General features: G+C 47.1%; 1 protein-coding gene across 13 annotated transcripts in view; it reads right to left on the bottom strand.

The window, feature by feature from the left end:
• Positions 1-25,222, bottom strand: part of LOC140729753 (F-actin-monooxygenase MICAL2-like) — a 261,577-nt gene that overhangs the window by 86,534 nt on the left and 149,821 nt on the right. For 5 of the 13 annotated variants that reach the window (XM_073049926.1, XM_073049928.1, XM_073049924.1 and 2 more), the window contains exons 18-25: positions 21,475-21,642; positions 19,923-20,033; positions 17,972-18,724; positions 15,833-15,925; positions 14,897-14,977; positions 4,979-5,086; positions 3,897-4,083; positions 1,933-2,027 (exon numbers count right to left, since the gene is read on the bottom strand). In XM_073049926.1, the coding sequence (XP_072906027.1) occupies positions 1,933-2,027; positions 3,897-4,083; positions 4,979-5,086; positions 14,897-14,977; positions 15,833-15,925; positions 17,972-18,724; positions 19,923-20,033; positions 21,475-21,642 (1,596 nt within the window). Of the gene's footprint in view, positions 1-1,932; positions 2,028-3,896; positions 4,084-4,978; positions 5,087-14,896; positions 14,978-15,832; positions 15,926-17,235; positions 17,805-17,971; positions 18,725-19,922; positions 20,034-21,474; positions 21,643-25,222 lie in introns of those variants that run through there. The other 8 variants (XM_073049931.1, XM_073049930.1, XM_073049929.1 and 5 more) reach the window with 8 other exon arrangements.

The following is a 25,222-nucleotide window of genomic DNA, read 5'->3' on the forward strand; positions in this document are numbered from 1 at the left end:
TCTGGGGCAGCCTCCAAGTGTTGCCACGCTTCTGGTGCCAACATAACATGCCCACAACTTACTAATGCCAACCCGTACACCTTTGGACTGTGGGAGGAAACCAGAGCACTTGGAAGAACCCACAGTCACAGGGGGAACATACAAACTCTTACAGACAGCGGTGGGAATTGAACCCAAATCACAGGTACTGTATAGCATTAGGCCAGTCACTACGCTACCAGGATCAACATTGATGTAAGAGTAATTCAGCCAAGTGTCCTGCTGTCTGTTTCATTGTGTGGTACGAAAGCTGTAAGACATCAGACCGCAGACTCTACAGAGGACAATAAAAACCGCCAAGAGGATAATTGGCATCTCCCCACTGCCCCCATTTCTGACATTTATCAGGAGCACTGCAGACAAAGGGCCCCAAAGCATTGCAGAGGATCCCTACGCGCACCCCCCCATCCCACAATCTCTTTAACCGACTACCGTCAGGAAGGAGGAACAGGAGAATCAGGACTCAGACTGCCTTCTTCCTTCTGGCTGTGAGACTAACATATACACTGCCTCACTGAAGTCTTGTCACCAGGTTATTGTTTTCCTGTGCTGCACAATACATACATGTTATAGAATTCTATTGTGTTACGTTTTATTAAATATTTCATTAACAAATTTATGATAATATTTTATTTTGTGTTGTGTGTGATATATTGTGGGCGCAGAGGAACATTGTTTCATTTGTTTGTACAGTCAGTTGACAATAAACTTTAACTCAGGGGTTCCCAACCTGGGGTCCAAGGACACTTCGATTAATAGAAACATAGAAAACTGACAGCACAATACAGGCCATTTGACCCACAATGCTGTGCCGAACATGTTCTTACTTTAGAAATTACCTAGAGTTACCCATAACCCTTTATTTTTCTAAGCTCCATGTACCTATCCAGGAGTCTCTTAAAAGACCCTATCATATCCACCTCCACAACCGTCGCCAGCAGCCCATTCCACGCACTCACCACTCTCTGTGTAAAAAACTTACCCGGACATCTCCTCTGTACCTACTCCCCAGCACCTTAAACCTGTGCCCTCTTGTGGCAACCATTTCAGCCCTGGGAAAAAGCCTCCGACTATCCACACGATCAATGCCTCTCATCATCTTATACACCTCTATCAGGTCACCTCTCATCCTCCTTCGCTCCAAGGAGAAAAGGCCGAGTTCACTCAAACTATTCTCATAAGTCTTTCTCCCCAATCCAGGCAACATCCTTGTAAATCTCCTCTGCACCCTTTCTATAGTTTCCACATCCTTCCTGCAGTGAGTTAACCAGAATAACTGACCAACAACCCAACAAAACCGATCCCTGAACTACAAGACCATCCAGACCAATAAGGACTGCTACCGCTCCCCACTCTACCCTAGGGCCATTCCAGTTTGGAACTCCCTGCCGCCACACGCTACATCTGTCGCTGATAGTAAAACTTTCAAGTCGCTGCTCTTAAACACCGCAATTTAAATTACAACTGCGTGCATGAGGGACTACACATTTAAAGCCCAGCGGCGGCGGTTGGTGCAGTATGAACAAGACAAGACAAGAACTGTGCACAGTACTCCAAGTGGGGTTTGAGGGTCCTATATAGCTGTAACCGAAAGCTATATAGGGACAGAGACATGGAGAGTCACGGAGTAGTATGGCAATGGTGTTGGACTGGACTATTTAATTGTTATTTTCTTTGCAGCTTAACAATTAATTACCTGCTTGTGTTTTATAACCACTTATAAATATTTAACTGTTTGCTGTTTCTCCAGTAGTCGCAGTATGTACAGTATATGCAGTTGTTTAGTAAGTTCCTAGTGGTTAATAGCAAAGGTCCTTTAGTTAACTTGGCCTTCAACTTGAGAGGATCACATCCTCTCTGTATGAGGGCCAGAGACTGTGATAAACTTCCTACCTTTTTGTGCATCAACGATGAGGAGTGACTCCGCCGTTTTCTCGCCTTGTTATTCATTTTGCAGTAGGTAAAGTGAGGTTTGCAGTAGAACTTTCCTGGGGGAAGCAAACATCAGATTGTAAAAATCTAAAACTAAACTGGAGGTATTGGAAATCTGAAACAAAAATTGCTGGAGGTCAGACAGCATCTGTGGACAGGGAGCAAGAGTTCAAACTGAGAAACCTCAGCTGAGTTAGAAAGACAGACAAGTTAGTTTTCAAGAGCGGAGAAGTTAGAGGAAAGAGATAAAGTCATGGAGAGTCACGGAGTAGTATGGCAATGGTGTTGGATTGGACTACATAATTGTTATTTTCTTTGCAGCTTAACAATGAATTACCTGCAAGTGTTTTATAACCACTTATAAACATTTAACTGTTTGCTGTTTCTCCGGTAGTCACAGTATGTATATGCAGTTGTTTAGTAAGTCCCTAGTGGATACAGGTCTTTGTATAATTCTACAAAGTTCTAGAAGCTTCTATGGCATTGTGTTATTTGAATGGGGGTATCTGATTGGTTGACACTTATCTACAAATTTGGATGGAATATTTCTTATGGATAAAAAAAGAGTTGATCATGAGGTGTCACCATTTTTTAGCTTTTCTCACCATCCACTCACTAGTCCCTGGTCTCACCACTGTCCTTTTTTGAGTTTCTTTGTTCTATTAACGCTTAATAAAACAAAGGTTTTGTGTTTCTTTCCTGATTTCCAAAAGAACCTTGGATTAAAACATTGGAATCCATCAATGGGAACAGGTCTTTTGGCCCAACTGGGCCATGCCAATAAAGAATCCCATTTAAGCTAGTCCCATTTGATCCACGTCTAAACTAGAAGTTCCTAACCTGGGGTCCATGAACCCCTCACTCAATGATATTGGTCCATGTCATGAGAAGAGGTTGGGAACCCCTGCTCTAAACCTTTCCTATTCGTTCAAGACTCTGTTTACACTTCCCCCTGCCTCAGTAAAGCAGCCAACATGATCAAAGACCCCCCACCCATCCTAGACATCTCTCTTCTCCCCCTCCCAGGCAAAAGATATAAAAGCCTGAAAACACGTCCCCCCAGGCTCAAGAGCAACTTCTATCCCACTGTTAGCAGACTATTGAACGGTTGCATTGTGCATTAAAAGAGACTCCTGACCTCACAATCTACCTCGCCATGATCCTGCGCCTCATTGTCTGCCTGCTCTGCACTTTCTCTGGAACTGTTGCACTCTATTTTGTATCGTTGACTTTCTTTGTACCACCTCAGTGCACTGATAGAATGAAATGCTCTGTGTGCCTCAGTACATGCGATCATCATAAAACAACTTGCCAATCTTCACCAGGAGCTGGAGGAACAAGCTGGCACTTGTTGGTTCACAGACTGACCCGGGTGATTGAAGTCAGCCTGAATACCAACACAGATTCAAAGTCATAAACACAAGAGATGCTGGAAATCCAGAGCAACACACACAAAATGCTGGATGAACTCAGCGCATAAGGCAGCATCTATAGAGGGGAATAAACAGTCAACGTTTTGGGCCGAGTCCCGATGAAGGGTCTCAGCCTGAAATGTTAGCTGTTTATTCCTCTCTATAGATGCTGCTCAACCTGGTGAATTCATCTAGCATTTTGTATGTTGATCACATTGTCAATATTTCTGGCAAGGGTTTAATTTTATTTTCCTTATTAATCTTCATTTATTCTTTGCATTTAAAAAATATTTGATACTATTTTCTGTCCTGATACCTGCCTTTGCAGTTATATCCCTGATTTTTTTTCAAACAAACTGGTTAAAACTTAGTCACCATTGTACAACTACGTTGGGCAGGTGCTCGACCATTAATGGAAAACTGAAAGGCTGGGAAACAGATCTTCACCTTCGAGTTTTGAGCATTCACAGCCCGGCCCGCCCCACCTTGGTTGAAGAAATTGGCCCAGGTTACCTTCCTCCGCATTGAACGCGTAGGCTCCGAGTCGCAGTGTGGTGGAACAGAAGTCACACTTGAAGCACTCCCGGTGGAAAAACTTCCCGTCTGCGCTCAGCCGCTCCATCACATAAACCCGCTTCTTGCAGAAGTAGCAGATGTCGCTGCCCCCGAGGTTCTGGGGAAATTCTCTCCTCAGGGACCCCTACAAGTCATAAAGAAAGAAACATGCACAAGGGTGTTAGAAACTATGCTCCAAACAATGTGGCTGACAACTCCTTACCCTCTAAACCACCTCCTCTTGTTTATATTTCAGAATCAGAATCTGCTTGAATATCACCGGCATATATCATGAAATTGGTTGTCTTGTGGCAGCTGTACATATTAATAAAAAGTATATAAATTACAGTAAGAAATCAATTTTTAAAAATTTAAACTAAATATGTTGTGTAAGAAGAGCAAAAAAAAAAGGTGAGGTAGAGTTCATTGTCCATTCAGTAATCCGATGGCGGAGGGGAAGAAGCTGTTCCTGAAACACTGAGTGTGTGTCTTCAGGCTCCTGTACCTCCTCCCTGATGGGAGCAATGAGAAGAGGGCATCTCCTGGGTGATGGGGGTCATTAATGATGGCTGCTACCCTTTTGAGGCATCGGGAGGGTAGTGCCCAGGATAGAGCTGGCTGTATCTGACGTTTCCTGCAGCTTTTTCTGATCCTGTACAGTGGCCTCTCCAAACCAGACGATGATGCAGCCAGTTAGAATGTTCTTCACTGTACTTCTGTAGAAATTTCCAAATGTCTCTGGTGACATACTAAACCTCCTTAGACTCCTGATGAAATATACTCGCCATCATGTCTTCTTTGCAACTGCATCAACATGTTGAGTCCAGGTTAGATCTTCAGAGATGCTGACGCCCAGGAACTTATTGTACCTTATAGTAATTGTGTTTGTGTATTGCTGCTACAAAACGACAAATTTCACAACACACGTCTGATTCTGAGCACCGATGGTTAAACACCATGAGGAGAGGCGCTGAGGTGAGTCGTCAGTCGGCCCCAGCATGCGTGCAGCGCTCCGATCTCACTACAACAGCCTCACTCACCTGCTGAGGAGGGGTCACCACCGCGTTGGGCCTGTGATCAGTCCGATAGAGAGTCACCAGAACCTCAGCCATTTCTCCAATCACTGCCGACACCTTCCCCACCGTCATCTAACCACCGGGTCGGGGAGAGATACGGAGAGGTGGGGGGGGGGGGGGGGAGAGTAAAAAGAGGGCGGGGGGAAAGAGAGGAGGGGGAAGGGGAGAAGCTCGAGAGAGAGTTAGAGACAGAGGAAGGAAGAAAGGAGAGAGGAAACAAGAGTGTGGAAAACAAGGGGGGGTGAGGGGTGAGGGGAAAAAGAGAGGGAGAAAGAGGTGGGGGTCCAGAGGGAATAAGCAAAGAGAAAGAAAGGCCAAATGAGAGAAACATTGAGAGGAAAGTGAAGTTTCAGGGAGAGGAGACGGGTGACGTTTAATCAAAACCACACTGAGTATCTGTTGGTGATCTCACTCACTGTGGGGTGTAGGAACACAGATGGATGGTGTTGTCAGTTTAGTAACAAGCTAGACGGAGGAAATGGGTAACTGAAGAGTGGGGAATAATGGTGACCCGTCTCACTGAGCAGGAACAAAGCCCAGGAACAAAGGCATCCTCAGAAACTGGTGAATACAGCCCAGACCATCCCAGGTAAAGCCCTTTCCACCATTAAGCACACTTACATACAGAGTTGCCACAAGAGACCAGCATCCACCATCAAAGACCCCCACAATCCAGGCCATGCTCTCTTCTCGCTACTACCATTGGGCAGGAGATACAGGAGTGTTACACCCCCAGCTTCAGGAACAGTTATAACCCTGCAGTCATCAGACCCCTGAACTTCACTCACCTTAACACTGAGGTGATTCCACAACCTACAGACTCACTTTTAAGAACACAACTCATGTTCTCAGTATTATTTATTTTCTCATGTATTTTAACACAACATGTCTTCCTTTGCACAGTGGTTGTTTGTTAATCTTTATATATAGTTTTTCATAAATCCTATTGTATTTTTTGTTTTCTTGTAAATGCCTGCAAGAAAATTAATCTCAAAGTGGTACATGGTAACTTTATTAGGTACAGCTGTACACCTATTCACTGATGCAAATATCTAACCAACAAATCATTTGGCAGCAACTCAATGCATAAAAGCATGCAGACATGGTCAAGAGATTCAGTTGTTGTTCACACGAAACTTCAGAATGGGGAAGAGATGTGATCTAAGTGACTTTGACTGTGAAATCATCGTGGGTGCCAGATGGGGTGGTTTGAGTATCTCAGAAATTGCTGATCCCCTGAGATTTTCACACACAACAGTCTCCAGAGCTTATGGAGAATGGTGCGATAAACAAAAAATATCCAGAGAGCAGCAGTTCTGTGGGCAAAAGTGTCTTGTTAATGAGAAAGGTCAGAGGGGAATGGTCAAACTGGCAGGAAGCGACAGTAACTCAAATAACCACGAGTTACAACACTGGTGTGCAGAGGAGCATCTCCAAATACACTGCATATCCAATCTTGAAGTGGATGGGCCACAGCAGCAGAAGACCATGAGCAGCCACTTGATTAGATACAGGAGGTAACTAATAGTACGGCTACTGAGCGTATTAACTTTGACAACAGACTTCTTTTGACTTTGAGTGGTGCCTGAGACAGCCACATTCCCTTTGAAGGTTCTTGCAGAGAGATGTATCTCAGAGTCTCAGCCTCTGTTTCCATTCACTGGGTTTCCCAGGGTCCCTGAGCCAACCTGTGCACGCCAGTACTGGCTGGTCTGATCCACCAGAAACATCATCACTGTTCCTCTCCCTGTAGATATTGCCTGACCTGCTATTTCCGGTGTTATACTAATTGGCTGGTATGGAGGGACCACTGCACGGGATTGGAAAAAGCTTTATAGAGTTGCAAATTCAGCCAATTCCATCATTGCCACTAGCCTCCCCAGCATCGAGGACACCTTCAAAAGGCGATGCGGCAAAAAGGCGGCATCCATCATTAAGGACCCCCATCACCCAGGACATGCCCTCTTCTCATTGCTACTATAAAGGAGGAGATGCAGGAGCCTGAAGACACACACTCAATGTTTAAGAAACAGCTTCCTCTCCTCTGCCATCAAACTTCCGAATGAACAATAAACCCATATACACCACCTTACTATTTTCCCCCCTTTTCTTGTTTTCATTTTTAGTCTACCTATTTAGACTAAAAGACATAAAAGCAGAATTAGACCATCGAATCTGTTCCGCCATTTCATCCTGGCAGATCCAATTTCCCTTTTGGCCCCAATCTCTTGCCTTCTTCTGGTATCTCTTCATGCCCTGACTAATCAAGAACCTATCAACCTCTGCCTCAAATAGGCCCAGTGACTTGGCCTCCACAGTGACCTGTGGCAATGAATTCCACAGATTCATCACTCACTGGCGAAAGAAATTCCTCTTCATTTCCATTCTAAGAGGATACCCCTCTAATTTGAGGTTGTGTCCTCTGGTCTTAGATACTCCCACCATAGGAAACATCCTCTTCACATCCACTCTGTCAACACTCGATAGGTTTCAATGAGGTCACCCCTCGTTCTTCTGAATTCAGGCCCAGAGCTATCAAAAGCTCCTCATATTACAAGCCTTTCAATTTTGGAAACATTTTCATGAACCTCCAAGTGAGGCCTCACCTGTGTTTTATAAAAAACCTCAGCATTTCATCCTTGCTTTTTCATTCTAGTCACCTTGAAATGAATGCCAGCGTTGCATTTGCCTTCCTCACCACTGACTCAATCTTCAAATTAACCTTTTGGGAATTTTCTCTCCATTTAGAAAATTCTGTTTATTTCTTCTACCAAAGAGCATGACCATACACTTCCCGACACTATGAAGGGTCTAGGCCTGAAACGTCGACTGTTTACTCTTTTCCATAGAAGCTGCCTGTCCTGCTGAGTTCCTCCTCATTTTGTGTGTGTCACATAGTGTTCCAGCATCTGCAGAGTTTCTCATCTATATTCCATCTGCCATTTCTTTGGACATTCTCCTAATTTGTCTAAGTCCTTCTGTAGCCTCTCCACTTCCTCAAAACTACCTGCCCTTCCACCTATCTTTGTATCGACCACAAACTTGGCACAAAACCATCAATTCTATCATCCAAATCATTAACCAATATCATAAAAAGAATCGGTCTCAACACAGACACCTGTGGAACACCACTAGTCACCGGCAACCAGTCAGAAAAGGCTCCCTTTATTCCCACTCTTTGCCTCCAGCTAATCAGCCAATGCCTTATTCTTGCTCGTATCTTTCCTGTACTACCATAGGCCCTTAACTTGTTTAGCAGCCTTATGTGTGACACCTTATCAAAGGCCTTCTGAAAATCCAAGTACACAACATCAACCAATTCTCCTTTGTCCATCCTGCTTGTCACTTCTTCAAAGAATTCCAACAGGTTTGTCAGGCAAGATTTTCCCTTGAGGAAACCATGCTGACTACGGCCTATTTTATCATGTGCCTCCAAGTACCCTGAAACCACATCCTTAACAATCGACTCCAACATCTTCCCAACCGCTGAGGTCAGACTAACTGGCCGAGAGTTTCCTCCTTTCTGCCTCTCTCCCTTCTTGAAGAGTGGAGTGACATTTGCAATTTTCCATTCCCCCAGAACAATGCCAGGATCCATTGATTCTTGAAAGATCATAATTAATTTATAGATTTTTAAATTATGTATTGCAATGTACTGCTCTCCTGCAAAACAACATATTGTATGCCAATGATATCAAACCGGATCCTGGCTCTCTTTCTGAATATTTCCAGCATTTTATTGACACAAGAGATTCTGCAGCTGCTGGAAATCTGGAGAAACACAAAATGCTGGAGAAACTCTGCGAGATGGTCTCTGGCTGAATGCCACCAGCATTGTGTGTGCTGTTCCAGCATTTTATTGTATTTCAGATCTCCAGTGTACTGCGCCCCACAGATCCAGCACTTTGTCTCTCTGTAATCTGTCCAGATCTTCTATTAACACAGAAAGCGTCATTTTCTGAAGAACTCTCACCTCTGTTCTCCAGTAGGATATTTCCAGTCGTGGGAGAGTCTAGGCCAGAGGGACTGAAGATTTAAGTCCCACAGCACAAAGTGTGGGAATAGCTACTTCTCTTCCACCATCAAGTTCTTGAACTGACTGAACAACCCTAACCCTATCGCAGTAACAGATTGCTACAGAAAACCGCCTGTACTACCATGGATGTCTCTTGAGTGGGAGAGAGGGCGGGAGGGCAGGCGAAAGGGCAAGTGGGAGTGTGAGTGAGTGAGTGAGTGAGTGTGTGTGTGTTTACTTGTACTAATGTCTTGTTTTACACTATATCTGAATCTGTCTTGTATATTTTTTGTATAATTTATATTCTGGATGGCTTCCGAGGTTGCGTGGATATGATGCTGCTGTAAGGAAGTTTTTAATTCAACCGGTGCCTCACTGTACTTGCACAGATTGGCTATAGAACACCGAAACAGGCCCTTTGGCCCACAATGTCCTGCCAAGCCAATTACATTAGTAATCAAATGGCCAACTAAACTAACTCCTGCTGCTTACACAATGAGCTGGGTGGTTGGGATCCTTCATGACGTTGCTGGTCCTCTTTTCAGCACCTTTCTGTTCATATATGTCATCGGACAGGCTGGTGTCAGTGATTTGTTGGGAAGTTTTGACTACCCGCTGTAGAGACAGGAACTGCCCTTCAGACCATAATGCTCTGCCAAACCAATTAAATCAGTAATCAAATGGCCAACTAAGCTAATCTCTTCTCCTACACAATGTCCATATCCTTGCATTTTCCTCACATTCATGTGCCTATATAAACATCTCTTAACAGCCTCTAATCTATCTGCCTCTACCCCCACCCCAGGCAGTCCATTCCAGGCATCCTCCACTCTCTGTGTGAAAAACTTGGCCTCACATCTCCCTTGAAATTATGCTCTCATCTTAAATGCATGTCCTCTGGTTTTAGACATTTATCGCTGGTATTGACAAAGATACTGTCTGCCTACGCTATCTATGCCTCTCATCATCTTACAAACCTCTATCAGATCGTCCCTCAGCCTCCGCCACATCAGTGAAAACAACCCAAGTTTGTCCAGCCTCTCGTGATATCACATGCCCTCTAATCCAGGCAGCATCCTGGTGAATCGCCTCTGCTCCCTCTCCAAAGCCTCGACACCCTTCCTATAATAGAGCGACCAGAACTGAATGCAGCCCAACTAGAGCTGCGACATAACTTACTGATGGTAGAAATCAAAATAAACTTGTTAAAATAAAATCTAGAAGATGACAAGAAACTCAACATAACCATAAGGATCCACAGTACATTTGATAATAATCAAAGTAGGTCTGCAGTATACAACTCTGAGCTTTGTCTCCCCACAGACAGCCATGAAACAAAGAAGAACCAAGCCAGGACAATCCACACAGGGCAGCCCCCAGGAGGTAATACACACCTCCTGGAGTTGTACTGCATAGAGACAGACCCCTCGACCTACAACATCCCACCTGGCCTCTTTGTCCATCTACATTAATCACATTTACTAACATCAGGACATATTGGGGTAATACACACAAAGCACTGGAGGAACTCAGCAGGCCAGACAGCATCTATGAGAGGAGGTAGTGATGATGTTTCGGGCCGAAACCCCGAAACGTTGTCACTACCTCCTCCCATAGATGCTGTCTGGCCTGCTGAGTTCTGCCAGCATTTTGTGTTTTTATTTATTTCCAGCATCTGCGGATTCACTCGTGTTGACTTTGAATTCACTACTGCGAAGCCTCTTCTACACTGAAGAAGTTCAGATCTTCTCTCTGACGGGAGTTCAGCGAGAGCCTCTCTCTCTGCTCCCAACCTACTATTTCTTCGGCCCTGAAACTTTTGGACCACTTTCTTTCTTTCAAATGGTTCCTTTTATTATCAGAGAATGTTCACAATAAACAACCCAAGATACAAACCCCATTTCCAGAAAAGTTGGGATATTTTCCAAAATGCAATAAAACCAAAAATCTGTGATATGTTAATTCACAGAACCTTTATTTAACTGACAAAAGTACAAAAGAAAAGATTTTCAATAGTTTTACTGACCAACTTAATTGTATTTTGTAAATATACACAAATTTAGAATTTGATGGCTGTAACACACTCAACAAAAGTTGGGACAGAGTTAAAATAAGATTGAAAAGTGCACAGAATATTCAAGTAACACCGGTTTGGAAGACTCCACATTAAGCAGGCTAATTAGATAGATAGATAGATACTTTATTCATCCCCATGGGGAAATTCAACATTTTTTCCAATGTCCCATACACTTATTGTAGCAAAACTAATTACATACAATACTTAACTCAGTAAAAATATGATATGCATCTAAAATCACCCTCTCAAAAAGCATTAATAATAGCTTTAAAAAGGTTCTTAAGTAGTTTACTTAAATACATTGAGTCCTAAACCCGGCACTTTAACATATCTTACTCCTGGCGGTAGAATTGTAAAGCCGAATGGCATTGGGGAGTATTGATCTCTTCATCCTGTCTGAGGAGCATTGCATCGATAGCAACCTGTCGCTGAAACTGCTTCTCTGTCTCTGGATGGTGCTATGTAGAGGATGTTCAGGGTTTTCCATAATTGACCGTAGCCTACTCAGCGCCCTTCGCTCTGCTACCGATGTTAAACTCTCCAGTACTTTGCCCACGACAGAGCCCGCCTTCCTTACCAGCTTATTAAGACGTGAGGCGTCCCTCTTCTTAATGCTGCCTCCCCAACACGCCACCACAAAGAAGAGGGCGCTCTCCACAACTGACCTATAGAACATCTTCAGCATCTCACTACAAACATTGAATGACGCCAACCTTCTAAGGATGTACAGTCGACTCTGTGCCTTCCTGCACAAGGCATCTGTGTTGGCAGTCCAGTCTAGCTTCTCGTTTAACTGTAGGTCCAGATACTTGTAGGTCTTAACCTGCTCCACACATTCTCCATTAATGATCACTGGCTCCATATGAGGCCTAGATCTCCTAAAGTTGGTATCAGGTGAGGTATCATGACTGGGTATAAAAGTAGCGTCCATCAAAGGCTCAGTCTTTGCAAACAAGGATGGGTCGTGGCTCACCCCTTTGTGCCAAAATTCGTGAGAGAATTGTTAGTCAGTTCAAAAGGAACATTTCCCAACGCAAGATTGCAGAGAATTTAGGTCTTTCAACATCTACAGTACATAATATTGTGAAAAGGTTCAGAGAATTCAGAGACTTCTCAGTGCGTAAAGGGCAAGGTCGGAAACCACTGTTGAATGCGCGTGATCTTCGAGCCCTCAGGCGGCACTGCCTAAGAAACCATCATGCTACTGTGACAATTATAGCCACCTGGGCTCGGGAGTACTTCGGAAAACCATTGTCACTTAACACAGTCCGTCGCTGCATCTAGAAATGCAACTTGAAACTGTATTACGCAAGAAGGAAGCCATACATCAACTCTATGCAGAAACGTCAGCGAGTTCTCTGGGCCCGAACTAATCTCAGATGGACCAAAAGACTGTGGAACCGTGTGCTGTGGTCAGATGAGTCCACATTTCAGCTAGTTTTTGGAATAAACAGGCGTCGAGTTCTCCGTGCCAAAGATGAAAACCACCATCCTGATTGTTATCAGTGAAAGGTGCAAAAGCCAGCATCTGTGATGGTATTGGGGTGCATCAGTGCCCAAGGCATGGGTGAGTTGCATGTATGTGAAGGTACCATCGACTCCGAGGCGTATATTAGGATTTTAGAGAGATATATGTTGCCATCAAGGCAGCGTCTCTTCCCGGGATGACCATGCTTATTTCAGCAGGACAATGCCAGACCACATTCTGCACGGGCTACAACTGTGTGGCTTTGTAGACACAGAGTGCGTGTGTTTGACTGGCCTGCTGCCAGTCCAGATCTATCTCCTATTGAAAATGTATGGTGCATCATGAAGAGGAGAATCAGACAACGGAGACCACGGATTGTTGAGCAGTTGAAGTCTTATATCAAGCAAGAATGGACAAAATTTCCAATTGCAAATCTACTACAATTAGTATCCTCAGTTCCAAAACGATTAAAAAGTGTAATTGAAAGGAAAGGTGATGTAACACAATGGTAAACATGCCTCTGTCCCAACTTCTGTTGAGTGTATTGCAGCCATCAAATTCTAAATTTGTGTATATTTACAAAATATAATTAAGTTGGTCAGTAAAACTATTGAAAACCTTTTCTTTGTACTTTTGTCAGTTAAATAAAGGTTCATGTGAATTAACATATCACAGATTTTTGTTTTTATTGCATTTTGGAAAATATCCCAACTTTTCTGGAAATGGGGTTTGTACTTGTCTTCACATCCACGAAAAACAGAAGAACCCCAAAAGAATGATTGACAGAAAATGTTGGAACCCCAAGCCCCACCCCGCCCATTTCAGCAAAAAGCGCCAGCGCCCGCCACCCTCCAAGCAATAACCAAAGCACCCAAAGACAGACCATGATCTGCAGCCAAGAAAAACCATTGTTTACCCGAAAGGTTGATGTGCCACATTCTCTCTCTCTCACTAACAAGGGACAGAGAGATGTCACTCATCTCAGAGTGAAACGCGAGACTAACAGTCGCTGTTATGACGTTACAGTCTGTCACATCACTTTTTATTCGGAGATTCTTTCTTTTTGAATCACCCTTGTTCAGTGGTACAACAGCTCAAAGACTTCTCCAGTTCCTATTTCGTTTTTCTCATTCAAGAGCAAATCCTGTCCAACTACTGACTGACCGTGGACGAGTCTCACACCAGAGGGCACAGGCTCAGAATAGAGGCACGTCCATTTAGAACAGAGATGAGGAGGTATTTCTTAGGCCAGAGGGAGGTAAATTTGAGGAATTCATGGCTACAGATGTCTGTGGTCAAGACATTTGGTATATTTAAGGCAGAGGTTGATAGATTCATGATTAGTCAGGGTGTCAAAGGCTACGGGGAGAAGGCAGAGGAATGGGGTTGAGAGGGACACCAAATCAGCCATGATGGAATGGCAGAGCAGACTTGATGGGCCAAGTGACCATAGACATAGAATTAGGCCATTCAGCCCATTGAATCCACTTCTTAATTTCATCATGCCTTATTCTGCTCCTAGATATTAACGTGTTAGAGAGAGTGTAGGGGACCAGTCCAGAGCCCAGACCTGCATTCCTCAGTCCTCATCATTCCAAGACAGCTCTGGAATGGGATCGGGTGGATTCGACTACTAACTCTTTGCACTAAAGACAATAAGGCCGTTTGTAACCGCACTCCCCCCTCCGCCCTGTTCAATGTTGCAATCCCTTTGGCTCACATGGACCATGCCAACCAAGTTGGCCCATCTCAGTTAGTCCCATTTGCCAAGGTTGGGCCTGTAACCTTCTAAACCTTTCCCATCGTTGTATCTGTCCAAGTAGGTTTTAAATGTTGTTATTGCACCTGCCTCAACCACTTCCACTGGCACCTCATTCTGTACACTTACCACCCTCTGGGTAAAAACCCTGCCACTCAAATTCCTCTTAAATCTCTTCCCTCTCCCCCGCAACCTATGCACTCTAGAAAAAAACTGAGTGCATTCATTCATCTGTGTCCGCCATGATCGTATACATCTCGAAGGTCACTCTTAATCTCCCACACCTCAAGGAGTAAAGTCCTTGCCTGTCCAACTTCTCCCTATAACTCAGTCCCTTAAGAACTTGAAATATTGGCACCCTTGGATAATACCTCTCTACTTGTATATCTAAAACAAAGATTATCCATGTGTCCACGTGTCTGTCCGCGTGCACACGTGTCTGTCCGTGTGCACACGTGTCCACATCCGTGTGTGTCCGCACTCAATGGGTAAATGCTACGTGAAGAAAAGCGATGCATGCACTGGTCAAGGCTCAACATGCCAATCCACATCACAAGGTCTACCTGTCTGTGACAGCGCTGGTTGGAGTTTGTAGATCGAGAGCTCCCGTTTTCACTCAAGGGACAGGGTTTGGTACAAGATGTCTACAAGCAGAGAGAACAGAGAGCACTCAACGTAGATTCTGGCAGCCCACAATTTGGCTTCAATTCCCTAAATATCTCTAAACTGAAGAGGATCCTTGGTTTCAGTTAATGGGAAGAGATCAGAGATATTAGAATTACTGGGAGACTGAACACAATCAATAAGGTCTGAAATGACAGATCCATTGGAACATCATTAGCATCCAGACGTTATCAGGGCCACAGATAGAAGGTTGTTGGCAAAAAAGCTGGAGGGGGGAGCACGAGATGTTTGGAAACATCACAGGCACCAGCATATCTTCACAGTAAGATGCTTGGATCGAGGATATGTGGACTGAAAGGGCCGGCGGATCAGGTCAACAGGAACGTTCGACGGGGGAGAAAGAGAGAGAGAGAGAGTTGGAATGAGACTAACTGAAGATTTTGATTGGTCTTTCACGGGCTTGACAGGACAAGTAGCACAGAGGGAAACCGTCTGGTACATCACAGACAGCCCTTCCCACTACTGACACCATCTACTGGTGGAAATGCATTTATCAAAGATTCCCAAGACCCAGGCTATACCATCTTCTCACAGCTACCAAGCCTGCTGCTTGTCTCCATATCGTACTGCCCTGGCTTGGGTATCATGTGGACAACTAGGACACAACATCCATGGTTGACCTTGACCAGCGGAGAGCCTTTCTAATGTCCTGTTTTGCAGTTCTTTGCTGCCTTGTATAATTTACAGCCAGTGCGTGCTCAGCACCCACGTGTCTGAGTTGCTGCTACAAGAAAGTTTTCATGGTACTTGACTCAATGAATTCAGCCTCACATCATCGGAGATCTGCAGCACCACCGATCCACATTCCCACTCACCTTCACTGTCTTCTCAGCCGGAACCCTCGATTCATCGTTTCTGCTGAGAAACATCCTTTCCAAATGAAGGGCAGCCTCCCTGATATCACGTACCTGATCTCGGGGGGAGGGGGGGGGGGGGGGAGATAATATTGCCCGGACAACAGAAACAGCAACAGGAGGGTAGGAGAAGAGAAGAGCAGAGGGAAAGATCAACAGTGAGAGAGGAAATAGTTAAATTTGTGGGCTGGAGTTCAGGAGAAGTAGACTGAAGGATTCACTCTCACAAGTCTGATACTAATGGTCCTTTAACAATATTCCTCAACTTGTTTATTAAATGTGTGTCAACACCTAGTTAATTACTACTAACCACACCCTGAACTGTATCTAACCAACCAGAGAGAACAGGCATCCGAAAAGCCAAGAAAGAGAGTAGGTGCAGAGAGAGCCTCATGAGGGAGGGTCACACCGTGGTGGGGTGGTACTGAGTGAGGGTCACACTGTGGGAGGGGTGGTACCAAGGGAGGGTCACACTGTGGGAGGGTCACACTGTGGGAGGGGTGATACTGAGAGAGGGTCACACTGTGGGAGGGGTGGTACCGAGTGAGGGTCACACCGTGGTGGGGTGGTACTGAGTGAGGGTCACACTGTGGGAGGGGTGATACTGAGGGAGGGTCACACTGTGGGAGGGGTGGTACTGAGTGAGGGTCACACTGTGGGAGGGGAGGGTACTGAGTGAGGGTCACACTGTGGGAGGGGTGGTACCGAGTGAGGGTCACACTGTGGGAGGGGTGGTACTGAGGGAGGGTCACACTGTGGGAGGTGTGCTACTGAGGGAGGGTCACACTGTGGGAGGGGTGGTACCGAGGGAGGGTCACACTGTGGGAGGGGTGATACTGAGGGAGGGTCACACTGCGGGAGGGGTGGTACCGAGGGAGGGTCACACTGTGGGAGGGGTGGTACCGAGGGAGGGTCACACTGTGGGAGGGGTGGTACTGAGAGAGGGTCACACTGTGGGAGGGGTGATACTGAGGGAGGGTCACACTGCGGGAGGGGTGGTACTGAGGGAGGGTCACACTGTGGGAGGGGTGGTACCGAGGGAGGGTCACACTGCGGGAGGGGTGATACTGAGGGAGGGTCACACTGCGGGAGGGGTGGTACTGAGGGAGGGTCACACTGTGGGAGGGGTGGTACCAAGGGAGGGTCACACTGTGGGAGGGGTGGTACTGAGTGAAGGTCACACTGTGGGAGGGGTGGTACCGAGGGAGGGTCACACTGTGGGAGGGGTGGTACTGAGAGAGGGTCACACTGTGGGAGGGGTGGCACTGAGGGAGGGTCACACTGTGGGAGGGGTGGTACTGAGGGAGGGTCACACTGTGGGAGGGGTGGTACTGAGGGTGAGTCACACTGTGGGACGGGTGGTACCGAGGGAGGGTCACACTGTGGGAGGGGTGGTACTGAGAGAGGGTCACACTGTGGGAGGGGTGGCACTGAGGGAGGGTCACACTGTGGGAGGGGTGGTACTGAGGGAGGAGCAGTACTGAGGATGGGTCATACAGTGGGAAGTAAACGAGGGAAGGTACTGAGGAAAGCCCCCCTCCCCTCAGGCAGAACACCTGAAGATGAACAGCGTTTGGAGGGGAGGCTTGTATTGATGAACCACCGTCTCACAGCCAATATAACCTTTCCATCAACCTCAGGAAAGCCAGCCCTGCGATCTCTCTCACATTATCGATCGTGAGACCTCCCTCTTCCACATGAGGACACCACCCATCACACTTGGTTCCTCATTGGCCAAAGAAGGGGAGGCAGTCGGTGTTCTAGAAATGCCAAAGTCCCTTTTCCACAGGTCACTAACCCAGAGAGAACCATCACTGAGCACGGGAGATGAAGGCATTCTCAATGTGAGCACCCACGGGCGCTTGAAGTTAGTAGGAGTCAGCAGGCGGGTGAAGCGTACGGCATGGGAGCAGAGATCTGCGCTCGCTGGTACCTGTGTTGGAGGATGGAGGAGCAGCTGTGGGTGGAGCGTACGGCATGGGAGCAGAGATCTGCGCTCGCTGGTACCTGTGTTGGAGGATGGAGAGCAGGAGACGTGCTGGAGGAGCAGCTGTGGGTGGAGCGTACGGCATGGGAGCAGAGATCTGTGCTCGCTGGTACCTGTGTTGGAGGATGGAGAGCAGGAGACGTGCTGGAGGAGCAGCTGTGGGTAGAGCGTACGGCATGGGAGCAGAGATCTGTGCTCGCTGGTACCTGTGTTGGAGGATGGAGAGCAGGAGACGTGCTGGAGGAGCAGCTGTGGGTAGAGCGTACGGCATGGGAGCAGAGATCTGCGCTCGCTGGTACCTGTGTTGGAGGATGGCGAGCAGGAGACGTGCTGGAGGAGCAGCTGTGGGTAGAGCGTACGGCATGGGAGCAGAGATCTGCGCTCGCTGGTACCTGTGTTGGAGGGTGGAGAGCAGGAGACGTGCTGGAGGAGCAGCTGTGGGTAGAGCGTACGGCATGGGAGCAGAGATCTGCGCTCGCTGGTACCTGTGTTGGAGGGTGGAGAGCAGGAGACGTGCTGGAGGAGCAGCTGTGGGTAGAGCGTACGGCATGGGAGCAGAGATCTGTGCTCGCTGGTACCTGTGTTGGAGGATGGAGAGCAGGAGACGTGCTGGAGGAGCAGCTGTGGGTAGAGCGTACGGCATGGGAGCAGAGATCTGCGCTCGCTGGTACCTGTGTTGGAGGATGGCGAGCAGGAGACGTGCTGGAGGAGCAGCTGTGGGTAGAGCGTACGGCATGGGAGCAGAGATCTGCGCTCGCTGGTACCTGTGTTGGAGGGTGGAGAGCAGGAGACGTGCTGGAGGAGCAGCTGTGGGTGGAGAAAGCACTTGAGACGGGACGGCATGAGATGGAGTCTGATAGCACCGGCTTTACCGCCAGCGGATGAAGGCGAGATGGCACGTGCAGGAAGGAACCGAGAAAAGAAGAGCAAAGACGAGTGAACGAGAGAAGCAGGAATAGAAACGATGCGAAGAGCAAATCAGGATTAATTACTCCTGAACACGAGATATTCTGCAGTAACACACACAACGCTGGAGGAACTCAGCAGGGCAGGCAGCATCTATGGAAAGGAATAAACAGGTCCTGACGGAGGGTCTCAGCCCAAAACATCGACTGTTTATTCCCTCCATAGGCACTGCCTGACCTGCTGTGTTCCGGCAACATTCTGGGTGTGTTACTCTGGATTTCCAGCGTCTGCAGAATCTCTCGTATTAACGAGCATTTCCCAGCACTTTTCTGGATTTTAACTCAGGTTTTCAGCAACTTGTAGTGTTTCTAATGTTATCATTGAGACAATGGAGATCTGGTCCACCCCGAATATGACAACCACCGTCTACTTCACATGTGGACTGACTGGTGGAGAGGCCCTTCTGCCCTTCCTGTGTGTGCTGCTGCTCAGTAAGAAAAAGCACAGATACCGATTTTCATTTACACACCAGAGAAAGCATCCAGTCTGGATACAGCACAGCTAGGTACGGCAATTGCTCTGCCGGTGACTGCAAGAAACTGCAGAGAGTTGTGGACACAGCTCTGCACTCCTTGGAAAACAACCTCCCCTCTGTGGTCTCAATCTACACTTATCACTGCCTCAGTAAAACAGCCAGATAATCAACGACCCCGAGTATTCTCTTACTCCTCCCCCCATTGGGCAGAAGATATTAAAGTCTGAATGGACTCCAGATCAGCTGCTATCCCATTGTTTTAAGACTATGGAGCAGCCTCTTAGTCCAATAAGGTAGACTCTGAACCTCAATCCACCTTCTTGTGAATCTGCACATTACTGTCTACTTACACTGCACCTTCTCCGGGGCTGTTACTCCTTACTCTGCACTCTGTTATTACCTTACCTTGCTATCTGGATGGACAGTAAGCAAAACCAGTTTATCCCTATTCCTCAGACTCGTAACACAAAACTCACCAATAACATCAGATTACTCTGTGCTTTAAGCTGTGCACCTGGATATTTTGGCTTGTAGTTCAGGCATCTTGGGAGGCTCTGTCAAGAACTGTTCAAATCAACATAACGGCTCAGACACAGAGGAACACACGTCCAGAGAGTACAGACCTGTTGCTTGAGGGTCCTGCCCCCAAAGAGTGCGGTCAGGTGAGCCCCTCGCTCCTTAATGCTCTTCCTGCTAAAGGGAACTTCACCTTGTGCCAGAGACAGAGCCCTCCTCTGCGGCGTGCCGGGCAAGAGAGGAAAGCAAGAGAAAAGTTACGGCAAGACCAGGAAGGAGAACAGCAGCAGGTGGAGTGGGGGAGAGGGTTAGCACAGGCCGAGGGTGAGCCCACAGCTTGGAACACAACAAGACCACCACACAACTTCAGAGGGACATCATCTCACTGTGTGTTCAATGTGATGAATAAAGCTAAACTTTAAACAATCGTTAAACTTCTCTTGAACCTGTCTTAGATTTACCCAAGCATGCAAGTGTCACTTCACTCTAAGCTCATCAGAGCAAACCCGCCCGATGTCACAGTGCAGAGCATGCAACTAGTCTGCTGTCGGGCAGCGCAGTGACCTCTGGCTCTGTGCTTTGCGTCCACCCTCTCCTGGAGTTACGGGGCAGGCAGCCAATCCAACAACACCTAGGGGACAGGCGGGCCAAGTTCCAACAGTGGAGAAGGTTCTGGAGGCATTGGGACAGGGTAAATCAGGAGAGAATGTTTGCAGCTCCAGCGGAGTCGACAATCAGAGGAGGCAAATTAAAGCAATCCACAAGGGAAGCAGAGGGAAGACAAGGGGAAATGTTTTCAATCAGTGAGTTATGCAATCAGGAAGGGCAGGGGAAGCAGATTTAACAGAGAACTGGGTAAATATTTTAAAGAGGAAAAGAGTTGCGAGACTCCAGGGAAAGTCGGGGAAGTGAGGCTGGTTGGAGTTTCTCAGAGTTCTGTATGAAATACACAGCACTGGAGGCAAGAGGGCAAAAGTTGTGTGGGGGGGTTGAGAGGGGTGAGAGATAGGGGGTGATGGGGGGAGAGCGCGCGGGGAGAAGGGGAGAATGATGGGGGAGTGGGGAGGCAGAGAGACTGCCTGCCTGTGTACGGACTGAGAGACAGACTGTGTGACAGAGTGTGTGTGAGAGCGGGGGAGAGGGAGAGACTGTGTATGGACTGAGAGACAGACTGTATGACAGAGTGTGTGTGAGAGCGGGGGAGAGGGAGAGACTGACTGTCTATGGACTGAGAGACCGACTGTGTGTGAGAGTGGGGGGGAAGGAGAGACTGACTGTCTGTATACGGACTGAGAGACAGACTGTGTGACAGAGTGTGTGTGAGAGCGGGGGTGGGGGGGGGGGAGGGAGAGACTGCCTGCCTGTGTACGGACTGAGAGACAGACTGTGTGACAGAGTGTGTGTGAGAGCGGGGGCGGAAGGAGACCGACTGTCTGTGTACGGACTGAGAGAGAGAGTGTGTGTGAGAGCGGGGGCGGAAGGAGACCGACTGTCTGTGTACGGACTGAGAGACAGAGTGTGTGAGAGCGGGGGGGAGGGACAGACTGTGTACGGACTGAGAGACAGCGTGTGTGAGAGCGGGGGGGGGAGGGACAGACTGTGTACGGACTGAGAGACAGAGTGTGTCAAGAGGAGGAAAGAGTACCAGCAGTTCATCACCTGTTCGAGGGTCTCCTCCAGACGCTGAAGGCGTTGCAGGACACCGGAGAGAGCGAGAGCAGAATGAGGAGTCACTGACAGCCGCTTGGTCAGCCCCGTCTGGCTCTCGGCCATCCTGATGGACTTGGCCTCTCTGATCACGTGGTCAGCGCTGGCCGCAAGGTCAGACTGCCAGGCAAAACACAACAGGTGACCCCGTGAGCGGTACCTGGACGCTTCACCAAATCTTCAGCGGGAAGGTAGCAGCAGGCGCCAGGCAGTTGTCCCCGGAAACACAGGTCAAGACAGAGGCCTGATGGCCAGCAGAAGGGTGCCGGAGGATGCAGGCAGACAGAACACAGCAGCACAGACCAAACGTGGCAGTAACAGACAGAACATTGCTTCTGACAACGATCTTTGCTTCCTTATTGGCCACAGGAGGTGGCAAATGTTATTACGTTATTTAAGTAAGGTGAGAGTACTGACGCTGGGAATCATAGACCAGTGAGTCTTACGTCAGAGGTGGGCAAACTACTGGAGAGGGTTTACACACACAGGATTTATGAGCATTTGGAGAAGCATAGTCTGATTAGGGCTAGTCAGAATGGCTTCGTGAGGGGTAATTTGAGCCTCACGAGACTGACTGAATTCTTTGAGGATGTGACATAGCACATTGACGAAGGTAGAGTAGTGGATGCAGTGTATATGGATTTCAGTAAGGCACTTGATAAGGTTCCCCATGGTAGGTTCATTAGGAACGTCAGGAGGCATGGGATCCAGGGAAACCTGACTGTGTGGATTCAGAATTGGCTTGCCCACAGAAGTTAGAGTCTGGTAGTAGATGCAGCGTATTCTGCTTGGAGGTCGGGGACCATGGCTGTTCCACAGGGATCTCTGCTCTTTGTGAATTTTATAAATGACTTGGATGAAGAAGTGGAAGGGTTGCAGATGAAGGCTGGTGGTGTTGGGGACAGTATAAAACATTGCTGTAGGTTACAATGGGACACTGATAGGATGCAGAGCTGGGCTGACAAGTGGCAGATGGAGTTTGGTCCAGCAAAGTGTGAAGTGATTCACATCGGAAGGTGGAATTTGAAGGCAGAGTATGGGGTTAATGGGAGGATTCTTAAAAGTATGGTGGAATAGGGGAATCTTGGGGTCACATCCATAGATCCCTCTAAGTTGCCGCTTAAGTTGATAGGGTGGTTAAGAAGGCATATCATTAGTCATGACATTGAGTTTTAGAGTCGTGAGGTAATGTTGCAGCTCTTTAAAACCCTGGTTGGACCACACTTAGAATACTGCATTCATTTCATTATAGGAAGGATGTGGAAGCTTTGGAGAGGGTGCAGAGGAGATCTACCTGGATGCTGCCTGGATTAGTGAACATGTCTAATGAAGATAGGTTGGGCATGCTAGGGCTTTTGTTTTTGGAGAGGAGGAGGATGAGAGGTAACTGGTTTAATAGAGATGTACAAGATGATAAGAAGCATAGATAGAGTGGATAGCCAGAGACATTTTCCCAGGGCAGAAATGGCTAATACAAGGAGGAATCGTTTAAAGGTGATTGGAGGAAAGTATAAGATGGTGTAAGCGTTAGCTTTTTTTTTTTACAGAGTGGAGGGTGCATGGAATAGCCACCAGGCTGATGGTAGAGACAGATACACTGGGGCATTTACGTGACTCTTAGACACATGGATGATGGAAAAATGGAGGGCTCTGTGTGAGGGAAGGGTGAGATTGATCTTAGACGAGGATATAAAGTTGGCACAACACTGAGGGCAGAAGGGCCTGTACTGATACACTGAGGGCAGAAGGGCCTGTACTGCTACACTGAGGGCAGAAGGGCCTGTACTGATACACTGAGGGCAGAAGGGCCTGTACTGATACACTGAGGGCAGAAGGGCCTGTACTGCTACACTGAGGGCAGAAGGGCCTGTACTGATACACTGAGGGCAGAAGGGCCTGTACTGCTATACGTAACACAGACAGAACATGGTGGGTGCACAGCTCACTGCTAATTTGAAATTGGACGCCATCATTTCAAACACTTGCATCTTCATCAGTGCAGACTGCTTACCTGATTGGCCAGGCTTGGGCTCTGTAGAAAGCAAGTGAGTCAGCTGGGGGAGCCGTTTCCTCACTGCCTCACAGACCCTAACTCACTGTCACCTGACTGTACAACCGAATGAAACAACATTCCCCTGGGCCACGGTGCACCCACATATATCACACACAGCACATAAACCAAAATAACACCACACGTTAATAAAATATAATTCAAAATGCATGTAGTGAACTGCAGCACAGGCGAATAGTCAACAGCTCGCTGTCCTAGTGACGAGACCTCGGTGGTGGCAGGGTATTCATTAGTCTCACAGCCTGAGGGAAGAAGCTGTTACCCAGTCTTAGTCCTGACACTCCTGTATCTCCTTCCTGACGGTACTGGGTCAAAATGATTGTGGGCTGGGTGGTAGGGATCCTTCCTCTAGAATGCTCCCAGTAAGTGTCACAAATGGGTCATTTGTTACTGTTCTCCTTGTCTCGGATGCCTTGCAGTTCGTGTACCACGCCATGATGCAGCCGGGTGAGACACTCTCGGTGGTGCTCCTACAGGAAGTTCAATCCTGATCCGTGAGGAGTTGGGACATGGGAGGGAACTGGAGCACCTGGTGGGAAACCCACGCTGTCAAAGGGAGAACGTACAAACTCCGCACAGACAGCAGGGTTGAACTCACTGCGTCACCTGCCTTCTCTGGCCACTGTCACCTGTGAGCGACAGGAACACCAGAATGAGACAGGGGATATGGAAGCTGCACATGAAACTGGTGATCCCAGAAAATACTCAGAGGCATTATGCAGAGTTTTTGATTTTACATGGGCAGTCTCTGGTATATCGCACACGCTGGAATTTCAAACAGGAAAGGGGATAATTTAAGGGAACTGAATTGCCTGTCGGGAGCCTAATTATAGCAGTGCTGTCATTAACAATCCTTTTGCAAACATTGTAATGTAAACAGAAAAGATTGAGGAAATTGCAAATTCACCATCACATTCTGGATTTAAAATTAAAGACATCATCTAACCATCGACGACTTCACCTTAAATGTTTGAGTCCGAAAACAGGGAAGTTTTCTAATTGACAAATGCTGATCCCACTAATATTTTATCCAAAAAACAGAAATATTCTTCCGTCCAACAATCTCACCCACTACCGATAAGCTGGAAGTAATGTAGCCTTAGGACAAGAGCTGTTAGAATGGGAAACAGATTCTTCCTGCAGTGAGCAAACTCCCGGCCACCACCCAGGTCTCATTACGTATTTATTTATTTAGAGATACAGATACAACCCTTTGAGCCACACCGGCCCAGGAACCTCCATTTACCCTCACGTAATCACGGGACAATTTACAATGACCAATTAACCTACTTGTCTTTGGACTGTGGGAGGAAACCAGAGCACCCGGAGGAAACCCACGCAGGAAGGACATACAGAGACTCCTTACAGGTGACATCAGAATTGAACTCTGACTCCTCGAGATGTAATAGCGACATGCTAACTGCCACGCTACCGTGGCGCTGTTCTGTATGAATTGTTGGTAGTATTAAATTGTTTACTTTTTAACTTGTATCATAAATGCACCTTATTATTTGCTAATTTATTAGTGGTAATATTGCTTTATGTATTGTGTGTGTGTGTTATATGTACTGTGTTGTGCACCAGATTGGGGAGAATATTGTTTTGTTTGGCTGTATACATGCAGTTAAA

The sequence above is a fragment of the Hemitrygon akajei genome, chromosome 6 (assembly GCF_048418815.1).
Source record: "Hemitrygon akajei chromosome 6, sHemAka1.3, whole genome shotgun sequence".
Lineage (NCBI taxonomy): Eukaryota > Metazoa > Chordata > Chondrichthyes > Myliobatiformes > Dasyatidae > Hemitrygon > Hemitrygon akajei.